This window comes from Bos mutus, chromosome 18 (assembly GCF_027580195.1).
Source record: "Bos mutus isolate GX-2022 chromosome 18, NWIPB_WYAK_1.1, whole genome shotgun sequence".
Classification (NCBI taxonomy): domain Eukaryota; kingdom Metazoa; phylum Chordata; class Mammalia; order Artiodactyla; family Bovidae; genus Bos; species Bos mutus.
This window is the reverse complement of record NC_091634.1, coordinates 37,206,167-37,221,000: the sequence shown is the minus strand read 5'-3', so window position 1 is coordinate 37,221,000 and position 14,834 is coordinate 37,206,167. Positions and strand designations below refer to the sequence as shown.

At 48.5% G+C, this 14,834-nt stretch overlaps 1 protein-coding gene across 1 annotated transcript; it reads left to right on the top strand.

Moving 5' to 3' along the window:
- Positions 1 to 4,399: 4,399 nt before the first annotated feature.
- Positions 4,400 to 7,274, top strand: CCL17 (C-C motif chemokine ligand 17). Its single transcript, XM_005899921.3, has 3 exons — positions 4,400 to 4,543; positions 6,306 to 6,423; positions 7,028 to 7,274. The coding sequence occupies exons 1-3, from the start codon at positions 4,474 to 4,476 to the stop codon at positions 7,146 to 7,148; spliced, it is 309 nt and encodes a 102-aa protein (XP_005899983.1). The 5' UTR covers positions 4,400 to 4,473; the 3' UTR covers positions 7,149 to 7,274.
- The last annotated feature ends 7,560 nt before the right edge of the window (positions 7,275 to 14,834 follow it).

Genomic DNA, 14,834 nt, shown 5'->3' with positions numbered 1-14,834 from the left:
ATTATCTGTATATATTAATAATAAGCAATTTTCAGGACTTATAGATACTGGAGCTGATGTTTCTATAATATCTAAAAAGCATTGGCCAGTTTCTTGGCCTTTAACAGATATCCCTATTATGTTAACTGGAATTGGAACTAAGCAAAATATTCAAAAAAGTACTAATATTTTGACCTGTTCAGGCCCCGAACAACAACCTGCAACTTTAGTTGCAGATACCCCTATTAATTTATGGGGACGAGATCTACTGATGCAATGGGGAGCTTATGTAACAATTCCTACTATATCTTCTCAAGCTAAACAAATTATGGCAAATATGGGATACAATCCTGTTCAAAATACACAGGTTGTGGGGGCCACTACCAAACAACAAAAAACAGCACTTAAATTGACATGGGAATCTGAGGAGCCTATTTGGACAGAGCAGTGGCCCCTATCACATGAAAAGTTACAGGCTCTTGAACAGCCAGTAGAGGAGCAATTATCTTTTAATCATATTGCCTCAACTACTAGTCCTTGGAATTCTCCTGTCTTTGTTATTAAGAAGAAATCTGGGAAATGGAGAATATTGACTGATTTAAGAAAAATTAATGCTATCCCAAAGAAAGGCAATGCCAAAGAATGCTCTAACTACCGCACAATTGCACTCATCTCACACGCTAGTAAGGTAATGCTCAAAATTCTCCAAGCCAGGCTTCAGCAGTACGTGAACCGTGAACTTCCTGATGTTCAAGCTGGTTTTAGAAAAGGCAGAGGAACCAGAGATCAAATTGCCAACATCTGCTGGATCATGGAAAAAGCAAGAGAGTTCCAGAAAAACATCTATTTTTGCTTTATTGACTATGCCAAAGCCTTTGACTGTGTGAATCACAATAAACTGTGGAAAAATTCTGAAAGAGATGGGAATACCAGACCACCTGACCTGCCTCTTGAGAAACCTATATGGAGGTCAGGAAGCAACAGTTAGAACTGGACATGGAACAACACACTGGTTCCAAATAGGAAAAGGAGTACGTCAAGGCTGTATATTGTCACCCTGCTTATTTATCTTATATGCAGAGTACATCATGAGAAACGCTGGGCTGGAAGAAGCACAAGCTGGAATCAAGATTGCCGGGAGAAATATCAATAACCTCAGATATGCAGATGATACCACCCTTATGACAGAAAGTGAAGAGGAACTAAAAATCTTCTTGATTAAAGTGAAAGAGGAGAGTGAAATGTTGAGCTTAAAGCTCAACATTCAGAAAACGAAGATCATGGCATCCGGTCCCATCACTTCATGGGAAACAGATGTGGAAACAATGGTTGACTTTATTTGGGGGGGCTCCAAAATCACTGCAGATGGTGACTGCAGCCATGAAATTAAAAGACGCTTACTCCTCAGAAGGAAAGTTATGACCAACCTAGATAGCATATTCAAAAGCAGAGACATTACTTTGCCAACAAAGGTCTGTCTAGTCAAGGCTATGGTTTTTCCAGTGGTCATGTATGGATGTGAAAGTTGGACTGTGAAGAAAGCTGAGTGCCGAAGAATTGATGCTTTTGAACTGTGGTGTTGGAGAAGACACATGAGAGTCCCTTGGACTGCAAGGAGATCCAACCAGTCCATTCTAAAGGAGACCAGTCCTGGGTATTCTTTGGAAGGACTGATGCTAAAGCTGAAGCTCCAATACTTTGGCCACCTCATATGAAGACTTGACTCATTGGAAAAGACTCTGATGCTGGGAGGGATTGGGGGCAGGAGGAGAAGGGGATGACAGAGGATGAGATGGCTGGATGGCATCACCGACTCAATGCACACGAGTTTGGGTGAACTCCAGGAGTTGGTGATGGACAGGGAGGCCTGGCGTGCTGCAATTCATGGGGTCGCAAAGAATCAGACACGACTGAGCAACTGAACTGAACTAAACTGAACTGAATACTGGACATATTATGGCCAATACTTCTGATGTAGAAATTATTGATTGGAGTCCCGAAGGAGATCCTTTGGATAAAAATAATAATTTAGATTTGCCTATATTGTTAAACAATACTTATGACTCCATGAATAACATTGTTAATAGCTCCATATATTGACATGGAGGGAGTTTCTCCCCTCCCTTGCCTCAATTACCTTATATGCCTTTACAATCAGAATTGTGGAAAATATCAGCTGTCTTCCAAGCCATAACAGCATGGAAGGGGCGATTTAATTCAACAATATCCAGTCATTTCTTACAGTTTGATAAAAAATCAACCCATTGGATTAAAGCATTAGTTTACCTTTCATATTTTTGATAGGACCTACTTTTTATAATGCCTCTTCTGGGTTACTTACTTGTCAAAATTGTTCCTTTTACACTTGTATCAACTCTTATCTCCAATTTCAGAATGACTGTTCTCTATATATTCTAAAAACCAGATCTGGAGTATGGCTTCCAGTAAAAATGAATAGACCATGGCAGGATAGCCCCACAGTCTATACTGTAGAAGAAATCCTTAAAGAAAGTGTCAAAACGCACTAAATGGTTAATTGGACTGTTAACTGCTACTGTTTTAGGAATTATTGCTATAGCTACTACAGCAGCTGTGGCAGGAGCAGCGTTACATCAGGCTGTACAGACTGTGCAGTTTGTGCAGGAATGGCATAAAGATTCTGATGTTCTTTAGTCTATCCAAAGACAAATAGATGGAAAATCAGCTGCACAAACGGCTGATTTACAACAGGTTGTTACACTACTCGGTGATCAAGTAAACAGTCTGCAAAAACAGATTCGTCTTAAGAGTGATCGGAACATCGCTTCTTTTGTGTCACTCCTCACAAATAGAGTGAATCTTCATTTCATTGGGACAAAGTTAAACACCACCTCTTAAATCAAGGTAATCTATCTCTGGATAGTAATAATTTACAGCAAGAGATTATGGAAACTTTCTCTCAGAAACTACACCTTTTGCAAAGATCTAATCTGCAGGAAGCAGCAGCAGATGGGATTTCTCAATTAAATCCCATTCCTCACTTGAAAACTATCAGAGGATCAATGGCTGGTTTCATGTTAATTTTTATGTGCCTTTTTTTCTGTTTCTACATAGTCTGGCAACAAATCACCAAGAAAGTCAACAGACAACAACAGCAATCGGTGACTATCGCTTTGGCTTCTATGATCAACAATCATCAAAAATAAGCTTCTAAAAATAAAAAAGGGGGATACATAGGGAATATGCTCCACACAGGCCCGTACTATAATTAGCAGGGCTTCTTTGAAAAATAAGAATGACTTTCTCATCACTCCCAGGTGAAGGGCTGGGAGCAGTAAAAAGAACAACGTGGAAAAACATCTTGAAAACAAGATGTTGAAGTACTGATGTGACTGATGGAAAAGCATTAGTGACTGTTCTTGTGACCAGAGCCTTGAGGGAGTTGCTGAGAAAGGTTGTCACTAGCTGATGGGCTAAACAGAGCTAAAGCTTCATGAAAGGCCTGAAGCTTTGACATTGTGGACTGTGCATTGTATATCCTTATCCCCAATCTGAGACTGTAAAAAACAGATATCTCTAGAGCACGTACAAGGAAGTAGATGTTACCAATAAAACACGCATGGATTAGGATCTGGGCTTTTGCCTGCGAATGGCTTCTGCCCCCAATCCCCCCTTTATTTCTGAGTCTTATTTTTCTTTATTCTTCTGCGGCACCACTCCCTCAGGTCAGTTCGTTGTTGGGCTGGTCCCAACACTATTGAGCCTGTACTCTCCAACAAGAGCAGCCACCGCCATGAGAAGCAACTAGAGAGTAGCCCCTGCTCACTTCAACTAGAGAAAAGCCCACCTTTAATTAATTAAAATTAATTAATCAATAAACGAAACTATAAAAAACAAAAACCTGTAGAGCTCTGGCCTGCTGTGGTCCAAAGCCCAACTTGGTAAAGGACCCACACCCAGGCTGTCTGGGCCCCAGGCCTTTCTCAGGTTGCAATGGAGCTACCCCTGCAGAATGATGCCCGTGCAGCCTGCTGACCCCGGAGGAGGCCTTCCCAGCACCCAAAAGCTCCTCCAGGTGGGCAGTCCCTCTTGGCCCCAGCCTGGCTGCCCCTACCCCTTGCCCAGGGTGCACCAAACATGAAGGACGTTGGCCAGCCTGAGCAGGGATGCAGCCAGCTGAGGATGGAAGCGTCTCAGTTCTATTTGAGGAACCAAGAAATGTCCCCTGTGAAAGGAGAAGTGTGCATGGCCCCCGGATACACATACCCCACCTCTGTCCCCAACGGAGTGCCCATTCTCTGGAAAGCCACAAACATTCCAAGACTGGACTTCTGCTGAATCATCCCGAATTCTTTGAATTCCACGGGTCTAGGGAAAGATGTGGGTGAGGTGATCAGAGGCGGGGCAAGATCCCCAAAGAGGTTAAATAGGTCACCTTCACCCTGGGAGTTCACCCTGGTCTCCCCTGAGCAGAGGGACCCACACACAGAGACCTTCTCCCCGGCTCCTGGCACCATGGCTCCCCTGAAGACACTGCTCCTGGTCGCCATCCTCCTGGGGGCTCTTCTGCAGGACACCCACGCAGGTGAGAGCAGAGGAAAGACACAGGAGGAAGGGACACTGGGCAAGGAGGGGTGGGGCCGCTAAGACCACAGCAGCTGCACACGCACATTATTCCTGCACCCCACTTACTCCTGCAAAGGTGTGAGAGGCTGGCAGCAATAGGATTTAGAGGGAGGCGTTCAAAGGAAAATGATGATGATGAAGAGGAGGAGGAGGAAGATGAATGTCCTAGGACTTGGGGCTCAGCTTCTGAGGAAAAAATTGCTTGCACATCTCCCCCTGCAAATGTCATGAGGCAGTGACTGTGATTGTGTTTTGACAGTGGACAAGGAGCAATTCTCACAAGTATTTGTTAAGAGTCTGTTTATTTAATGGGTTTTTATATACAGTGAGGGGCTTCCCTGGTAGCTCAGCTGGTAAAGAATCCACCTGCAATGCAGGAGACCCCGGTTCGATTCCTGGGTTGGGAAGATCCGCTGGAGAAGGAATAGGAAAACTCCAGTTTTCATGGGCTTTCCTGGTGGCCCAGATATTAAAGATCCTCCCACAATGCGGGAGACCTGGGTTTGGAAGATCCCGTGGAGGAGGATATGGCAACCCTCTCTAGTATTCCTGCCAGGAGAAGCCCCATGGACAGAGGAGCCTTGCGGGGCTACAGTCCATGCGGTGTCAAAGAGTTGGACACAACCGAGCACCTAAGCACAGCACAGTATATAGAATGAGAGGGCTGGCATCAAGGCAGGAGCACACGACCCCAGAGCAGGTGAAAAAAAAGAGATTTTTATACTCAGCTGGGAAAGGAAGGCTGAGCTAAGATTACTATTTTAGAGAAACAAAGCTGGTTAGCGCCCCGTGTGGTGACACAGTGACAGGGCCACAGTCTTTGGGGCTAGCTTAATTGGGGTGACCTTCACAGTTGGCTGCATGTCTCACTTTTGTAAAAGTCTGGGCCTGGCCAGCTCCGTGTCAGTCAAACCAAGCTCCATCTGCAAGATGGTGAGAGGACACTCCGAGGCTTCTCAGAAAGCACCTTGTGGTGGTCTGAATTGAAGTCACAGATCGTCTGTTTGCCAGTTTGCAGATGCTGGATATTTTTTCTCCTGCTAAGATGAGGACACCAAGCCCCGGGAAAGTGTGTTCACACCCGGGCCTCCACTTTCTCATCTGTAGAATGGGGTAGTGACAGCACCTGTCTCCAGGTGTGCTTGAGGACTGAAGGAACAGCTACAGCCAAGGGTCAGCCCAGAGCCTGGTCCAGAGTCAACGTTTGGTGATTCGGGGCTGGTCTGAGTGTGAGCACACATGGATGCACACACATGCAGACACACACATATATGCGCAGACTCCCCAGGCACATACAGATCTCCACACACAAATGTGCACACGCACAAAGACGCACACACAGGCATGTGTACACAAATCCTCTCAAACACATATAGACATGTGCACAGACAGACACACAAACACCGCAGGGCCCCTCAAAGCACACACACGACCTCATGCACACAAACGTGCACACTCTGACACACAGACTCACACACAGAGACATAGGTGCAGACCCCTCACATACTCCCCCACACAGAAACATGATCACAGAGCCCCTCAAGGAGACCTCTCCCAACCACACAGACACACACATGTAGAAATGCACACGCAAGGACCCACATGATACCACACACACACAGACTCCTCACCACAGAGACACACACACGTTCTGGCCCTCACAGACCCTCCCCAAGCAGACATGCGCACACATACTTGTTCCTGCTTGGCCTTCCCTGCAGCTCGAGCAGGCAACGTGGGCCGGGAGTGCTGCCTGCAGTTCTACAAAGGATCCATTCCCCAAAAGGTGCTGGTGGGTTGGTACCAGACCTCAGACGATTGTCCCAACAAAGCCATTGTGTAAGTCTGCCCCTGCTGTTCCCCTCTGCCCCCCTTCTTACCCCAGGAGCTGAACGTGGGAGAAGGTGGACCCTGGAGCTCCTGGAAGGGCCACTGCGGAGGGGAGAGGACAGACCGGGGCCTTCATCCCTTGTCGCCCTGGTCCTGCTCCTCAGGGCCACTCCCACTCCACACTCCGTGAACCCCCAAAGGACCTCAGGCTGTGAGGTCTAAGCTCTTCATACATTTATGAGGAAAGGGAGGCCCTGAGAGACATGGGACAGCCCCATGCACAGGGGCAGTCAGCGCCCTACGTGGTCGCCTCTGCAGCCTGGGCCCGAACCCTGAGCCCCTCCTAGGCACCCCTCATCCCCAGGGTTACGTGGATGCAGATGGTCTGAGGTGGGGAGCAAAGCTGTGCAGCCCTGGCTCCCTGGAAGGGTCGGGAATCACTGAGGACAGAGTGTGGGGTCCCAGAACTGCCACTGCCACCCTGGGTGACTTCAGGCGAGTTCCAGCCCCTCTTGGGGGCTTGGGTCCTGGTCATCACAGGGCGAGGCTGTGCCAGGACTCTGGAAGGCCTCCCTGCCCTGACCCCCCACCATGGTGTTCTCCCTCCATGTAGGCTGGTGACTCGCTCTGGTAGAACCATTTGTGCAAACCCCAAGGACAAAACGGTGAAGAAGGCAATGAAGTACTTGCAGAAACACAAGAAGTCACCTGCTTCGGCCCTCCAGGAGTCCTGACCCCTCCTGGACTTCTTGTAGACCTCCCGCCTCCATGTTCATTACCCCAACCCCCAGCTCCTGGAGCCAGAGGAGGCCCTACAAGGATAAAGAGGCCCCTTGTCCCCTTTTCTGATTAAAGTCTTTCTCCCCCAGTCTGGGTTCAGCGTGTTCTGTCCACCCTGGCCTGTCGCCCTGGAAGGGCCCTCAGAGAACATCTAGTCTCTCCCTGTTCACGTTAGAGAAGGAAGCTGAAGCTTCGGGTGCAGACCACCCTCAGGGAGAGGGGGCCCCGGGAGAGAGATGGAGGCAGGGGTGGGGCTGAGGGATGTGGGATGAGCAGGGCAGGGGTGACAAGAGGCTGGTTGCCCACCCCAGCTCTGCTGTATGAGAGCAGGAAGAAGCCCTGGGAAGGGGCTTCCAGCTAGCCTCCCATCTAATCTGCCCCTGGCCTCCTCACGCCTGATCCCAATTCCACGAATGTTTCCAGGATTCTTTCCAGGCAGGCTGGGGTTCTGCCAAGTACTGGGGAGCTCCCTGGCGCCAGGGACTCCTGCAGCCCCTTCTCCATCTTGCCTACCTCTCAGCCCCCCAACCACACACTGCAGCCCAGCCAGCCCCAGAGGGTCTTTGTAAGCCCAGCTGCGCCCCCCCTCTTCTGGCTCCAACTCCAGGCCGGCTCCCAAGGCTGGAGTTACTCCCCCTTTTCCTGAGTACCCCGCCCCAGCCTCACCCCTGCACCCACTCAGCCCCATGGCTCCCAGCCCTCATCTCCCACTCTGAGCAGGCTGCTTCCCACATTGTCCGTGATTCCTGCTGACCTGAAGTGTGAGCCCCGCCCTACCAGGTGACATCGCACCCAGCCTCAGCCCAAGCCAGCCTGCGGGAAGCCATCCTGGCTGCCACCCCTCCCGCCTCTCCTGCTCTTCGGGACGGTAGGGCAGCCCATGGGGGTTGTTTTCCTGTTGACTCCTGTGAGGGTCTGTAGTCCTGATTCCTCTATCATATTGGGAGCTCAGTGAGCCCCCCTAGAGAATCCACAGCCCATGTGCTCAGAAGGATGGAGAAGGACCCACCCCCAAACCCCTCTGTCCAGGCCCAGCTGAGGACTGGAGTCATGGGGAATGGATAGAAGTTGGGATCTTCAGATTCTAGATCTGTCTCACTCTCCTCACCAGCCGTGGGCCTGTGGCTTCTCTCTCTGGGGCGAAGTCTAGGGACAGGGGCAGTGCGTCCTTCTCTCATGGAATTCCGTGTTATTTGGCGGGGCTGCAAATGAGAGTTCTTTTCGGGCAAAGTTTATGCCCTCTGCTGCCGCCTTGTGGTCAATGTTTTATTGATGGGCAGACATCAGAGCCTAGCCAACGAATAAAAGTGATGATAATAATAAGGTTGACGATGGTGGTGAATTATCTTATCCGTGACCCCAGGGTCTTCTCAGCCACAGTTGGGCTCTTTCTCTGCCCCTGGTCCCAAGGAGTATCCCTCGAACAACCACCTCTGATCCAGAGTCTTTGGGGGCAGCCCAGTCTGAGTCCTTTGTGGGAAAATATTGTCTGGATCCACAGTGTAAGGAGTGGGGAAAAGATGATCTCAAAATTAGGGGAGGCAAGGAGATGCTCCTGTGACAGCAAGGGAGAACAAGGGCTGGAGCCTAGACCTCCTCACCCTGCAATAATGACACTCAGGAAATTCCCTGATGGTCCAGTGGTTAGCTCTTGGCACATTTGCTGCTGTTGTCCTGGGTTCAATCCCTGGTCAGGGAACTAAGATCTTGCTAAGCCACGCGGCACAGCCAAAAAAAAAGAAGAAGAGAGACACTCAGAGATCATGCATGTAATCCCAGTGCATTGCAAACTTGCCTTAAAAGAATAAGAACTTTTTTCCTAGTGAAATCTTCCTGCTGCTGCTAAGTCGCTTCAGTCATGTCTGACTCTGTGCGACCCCATAGACAGCAGCCCACCAGGCTCCCCCGTCCCTGGGATTCTCCAGGCAAGAACACTGGAGTGGGTTGCCATTTGAGGCCCTTCTTGTGAACTTGGATAAGTAGAGGACTATGAACAGGTAAAGAGGGGTGGGGGGCTGGGGGTCACAGAGCAAGGGGGTGTGTGGCTTAAAGGTCCCTCAGTGGAAGAGAGGTAGAGCCAGGACTGGCAACAACATGCAGGATTCAGAATCCAGGTGTTTACTAGCAGGGTCAGGTGCAAGGTGGGTGGGGGGAAGAGGCAGGAGATGGAACCAGCCACCATGTTCCCCTGGGAAGGGGCCATTTTAAGGAATCATGACAGGGAGACTCACCCAAAAGTAGGGAGGCAGGAAGCAAGAGGACAGGGCAGGGACCAGAGAACACAGAACAGTTGGGAGGCGCACTGGCCTCTCATTGTTCCTTCCACCTGGAAGGTGCTTCATCTCTTCTGCATCTGAAATCCAGCCCCTCTTCTGAGCTCAGCTCAAATGCTGCCTCCCTCAGGAAGCCCCCTCCCTGACCTCCTTGGTTGCAGCTGATGCCCCACTCTGTGCCCTCCTCCAGCTTCCTGCTTTCGCTTTCGCTTTATCACACTGTGCCCTGTAAATATAGTTGAGCTCCTTGGGGCAGGTATTTCTGACAGGCAACCCGGTACTTCCTGATTCATTTATAAGAAGGAGGAAGTCCTTTGTGTATAGTGGACATTTGAGATATATATTTTCATCAACAAGCCCCCGTGTGAATCCCATGAGGAGCACGTCAAGAAAGAAGGTCCCAGAGGAGCGGTGCCCGGATAAGGTAACTGCGCTTCAGTCTAGGCATTGACGTGGAATTCAGAATTGGGATACTCTTCAGAATTGCGCTGCTCTTCAGTTGCCCATCAGAGGGCGCTCCAGCTCTCAGTAAAGATGGATGTACCTGACCACCAGGGCCCTGGCCTCAGCGCGGTCCCCAGGGGCTGAAGTCACCCACGTCGGATTATAGCTGCTCAAGGCCTCGGGTCAGCGTGTCTGTGGCTGGCCAGCTCTTCTCCTGAGGGAACTGGACAGGAAAACACTGCCAGGGGTTAACAGGATGAAGAGGAAGAAGGAAAACCACTGCTAGGGATTGCAGGGCCGCTAATTCCAGATGCGACGTAGGCAGTGCTGAGAGCACCGAGCTAGGGCCTTTTTCACCGCGTTTTTTTAGATTATGAATTTGTCTATTTGGCATACATTTGTCACAAGTTACACCTTCCCTGTGATCTGGCTCTCAAAGGGACGCAAAAATCATACTGCAAACTCTTCAACCAATCCCGAGTCCCCCCAGCCATCTCCTTTATATAACTCACTTCCCAAACCAGTATTTCCCCAAATCACCAAGCGCTGGGTACCAGACAATGAGGGACAGTGCCCGCGCTCCAAAACCCGCTATCATGACTCCCACAGGCCGGTCCTCAATCGTTGTCCCACTCCTGCCTTGCTTTTTCCATGGAAACCCAATAAGGGTTGTGGCCTCAGCCTTCCCCACGCTTCTCTTTCTGCCCTGTGGGCTGGCATGGCCCCTCCTCTTGGGAAAGGTAAGTAATAATGGCATTGAGTCACCTACATACATTTAAATCCCATGAGTACATTTTATTTATTTATTTTTATTGAAGCATAGTTGATTATAATGTTGAGTTAATTTCCATTGTTCAGTAAAGTGACTCAGTTATTTATACATGTGTATATAAAATTCTCCAAGCCAGGCTTCAGCAATATGTGAACCGTGAACTTCCTGATGTTCAAGCTGGTTTTAGAAAAGGCAGAGGAACCAGAGATCAAATTGCCAACATCTGCTGGATCATGGAAAAAGCAAGAGAGTTCCAGAAAAACATCTATTTCTGCTTTATTGACTATGCCAAAGCCTTTGACTGTGTGGATCACAATAAACTGTGGAAAATTCTGAAAGAGATGGGAATACCAGACCACCTGACCTGCCTCTTGAGAAATTTGTATGCAGGTCAGGAAGCAACGGTTATAACTGGACATGGAACAACAGACTGGTTCCAAATAGGAAAAGGAGTTCATCAAGGCTGTATATTGTCACCCTAATATGCAGAGTACATCATGAGAAACGCTGGACTGGAAGAAACACAAGCTGGAATCAAGATTGCCGGGAGAAATATCAATAACCTCAGATATGCAGATGACACCACCCTTATGGCAGAAAGTGAAGAGGAACTAAAAAGCCTCTTGATGAAAGTGAAAGTGGAGAGTGAAAAAGTTGGCTGAAAGCTCAACATTCAGAAAACGAAGATCATGGCATCCGGTCCCATCACTTCATGGGAAGTAGATGTGGAAACAGTGGAAACAGTGTCAGACTTTATTTTTTTGGGCTCCAAAATCATCACAGATGGTGACTGCAGCCATGAAATTAAAAGACGCTTACTCCTTGGAAGGAAAGTTATGACCAACCTAGATAGCATATTCAAAAGCAGAGACATTACTTTGCCAACAAAGGTCTGTCTAGTCAAGGCTATGGTTTTTCCTGTGGTCATGTATGGATGTGAGAGTTGGACTGTGAAGAAGGCTGAGTGCCGAAGAATTGATGCTTTTGAACTGTGGTGTTGGAGAAGACTCTTGAGAGTCCCTTGGACTGCAAGGAGATCCAACCAGTCCATTCTGAAGGAGATCAGCCCTGGGATTTCTTTGGAAGGAATGATGCTAAAGCTGAAACTCCAGTACTTTGGCCACCTCATGCAAAGAGTTGACTCATTGGAAAAGACTCTGATGCTGGGAGGGATTGGGGGCAGGAGGAGAAGGGGACGACAGAGGATGAGATGGCTGGATGGCATCACTGACTCGATGGACGTGAGTCTGAGTGAACTCCTGGAGTTGGTGATGGACAGGGAGGCCTGGCATGCTGCGATTCATGGGGTCGCAAAGAGTTGGACACGACTGAGCGACTGAACTGAACTGAGCAACTGAGCACACACCTTGAAATTGACACTCTAGGGGTAATGGCCTAAACCAATTCCAGCACCCTTGGTGAAAACTTCCCACTTGGCCAAGCCCTCACCCATACTTGGTAGCGGATCCATGTGCAGCTTCCCCTCCCCCACACAGGAAGCAGGCGGCTCTAGGTGCATAGCAAAGCTAGGTCTCTGATCTCCTGCCAACAATCTGAGCCAGCCAGGGTTGCTCCGTGGGATGCTTGGCTGCACACGGAACCCCCTGCTTGATGTTGTAACTCAAGTGCCCCCTCGGTTTGGAGCAGGTCTGGGCTCTGACTTGTTCTCTTCCTCCCACTCTCCAGCCCCAAAGGCCCTGCTTTCAGCACCCTTCCAGCTCTCTTGTGGTTCCTCTTGTGGTTCTGTTTCGGCTATGTCTTAACCCCAAGGAAGGTGTGGTTTGCTCTGCTGCCCACACCACTAGGTGCTTTAAAGTGACTTCAAAGAAAAGGGGAACGCCCCAACTGTTTGCTGTCAGATTTTGGAGATGACCTTAGAAAGAGTTCACCGAAAAATGATTCCTCAGCCCCACCCAGGCCCAATGACAAAATGTCCAAGGACCTGGGTAACCTTTGCCTTTAAAGGTCATCAGGTGGTGGTCACAGCTCATTCTCTGGGTCTCACCCAGTCTCCAAATGTAAATTGTGGTTTTCAGTGATATCTGAGACTGTTTTGGCTCCAAAACCTCCCCTCAGAGCTGCTGTCTTCTAAAGTCCACAGGTGTGAGGACCCTTGTACCTTCCGTGGACTCACTGAGCTGTGTGGCAGCTGGGCACTGAGGCCACGTGTGCACTGCTGGCCAGCCAGGCCGCTCTGCAGCAGGTTGGCCCCCAACTCTGAGCCCTCATGTGGAGTGATCCAGCAGTGCTGGCCTGCGCCTCTAACTGTCAGACAGGAGGTGGCATCACCCACTTTGCCAGCAGTGGCGGGGACGCAGAACAAGAATCAAATCAGCAAGAACTGGTGGCATTTGCCTGGAGTTCTGCTAAACCCAGCCCAGCTCTTTAGCTCAGGATCTTCTCTCTTCAACCTGCAGGTAGAGATTTTCCTCCTTCACTTTGGCAACTGCAGTGGGAGCCATTAACAGCATCCCGTCCCGTGGCTTGACTTGATAAATATCTGTTCACTTTAAGCCTAGTTGGGGGCTGGGGTGGGTACCATGGGTGTATAATGAACCACCCCCAATCTAGTGGCTTAACACCACACACATTTGTCATCTCAGATTCTGTGGCTTGGAAGTCCAGGCACCACAAGGTTGGGCTCCCATGTAAAGTCCCACCAGCTGGGTCTCATCTGAAACCTAGGTCCTCTTCTGAACGCTCCTGATTATTCAGTTCAGATTTCTGTTCTCAGGTGTGATTGCAGGGCTGAGGGCATTTTCTCTTTGACAGTCATTAGGTCCTGCTCCCTGGTCCCAGAAGTTGCTTGTGGTTCCTTGCCTGTGGATCCCTCATAACACGGCAACTTAAGGCCAGCAAGAGAAACTTGTCCTCCAGTTCTTATAAAGGATCGACTGACTAGGTCAGGCCCATGAAGGACAATCGCCCTCTTAAAAGGCTGAAGGTCCAGGGAGGACGTTTTCCCCCAATTATTATTTTTATTGAAGTATAGTTGCTGTATAATGTTACAGGTATACAGTATAGTGATTCATGATTTTTCAAGGTTATACTCCATTTAGTTATTATAAAATATTGGTTATAGTCCCCATGTTGTACAATAATGTATCTATGCAGTTATTTTATACCTAATAGTTTATACCTCTTACTCCCCTACTCCTATATTGGCCCCCACCTGCTGAACTCATAACTAGTTTGTTCTCTGTATCTGACTTCTGCTTTTTTGTTATATTCACTAGTTGGTTATATTTTTTAGATTCCGTATATAACTGATATCACTTCTCATGTCACTTAGCCTAATGCCCTCCAAGTCCATCCATGTTGTTGCAAATGGTAAATTTCATTTTTTATGCCTGAGTAGTATTCCACTGTATGTATATACCATCTTTAATGTTGCTTATTATTCATCTGCTGATGGACATTAGGTTGCTTCCATTCTTGGCAACTGTAAATAGTACTGCTATGAACACTGGGGTGCATATATCTTTTCAAATTAGCTTTTGGTTTTTTTGGATATAAATCCAGGAGATTTGCTGGGTCATATGGCAGTTGTAGTTTCAGTTTTTTGAGAAATCTCCATCCTGTTTTTCACAGCGGCTGCACCAATGTTGTACATTCCCACCAACAGTGTATGAGGGTTCCATGAGGGACTTTATCTGCAAATCCTTTCATATCCACCACACAATATAACCCAATCACAGCAGTGATGTCCTGTCATCCTCACAGGTCCTGCTCAGTCTACCACGGGGCTTCAGAGTCAAGCCATACCCATAACTAAAATCCATCAGAATGGACAAATACCAACGGGTACTTTTCTTTATTGTTAAAACAGAAAAACCTGGGTCTCTTATATCTACACAATCTCTCTTGCTATCTGGCAAGATCACTTTCATGTTTGTGTAGGTGGGAACAAGAACAGAGTAGCTCCTGCTCAGAGATTTTACTGTTGGTTCTGCTTCTGCCCTGCTTCTCTCTAAATGCTCACCAGCACGGACTCTTCAAAAGGCGATGGAGATCGGTCCTGATCTCTAAGTGCAGGAATGGCTCCCTGTGGTGTGACTCAGTCTCTCCAAAAATGGTTATGGTACCAGGTGAGCTTAGATGGCTGTGTCAGACATCACAGACACACAGACATACACCCTCTTCACAGCGAA

Bases quoted from the DNA above. Each gene is read 5' to 3' on its own strand.
- CCL17 (XM_005899921.3), top strand. From the start codon at position 4,474: ATGGCTCCCCTGAAGACACTGCTCCTGGTCGCCATCCTCCTGGGGGCT. The intron at 4,544-6,305 runs GTGAGAGCAGAG...CCTTCCCTGCAG, and splicing joins TCTGCAGGACACCCACGCAG to CTCGAGCAGGCAACGTGGGC. The intron at 6,424-7,027 runs GTAAGTCTGCCC...CCCTCCATGTAG, and splicing joins TGTCCCAACAAAGCCATTGT to GCTGGTGACTCGCTCTGGTA.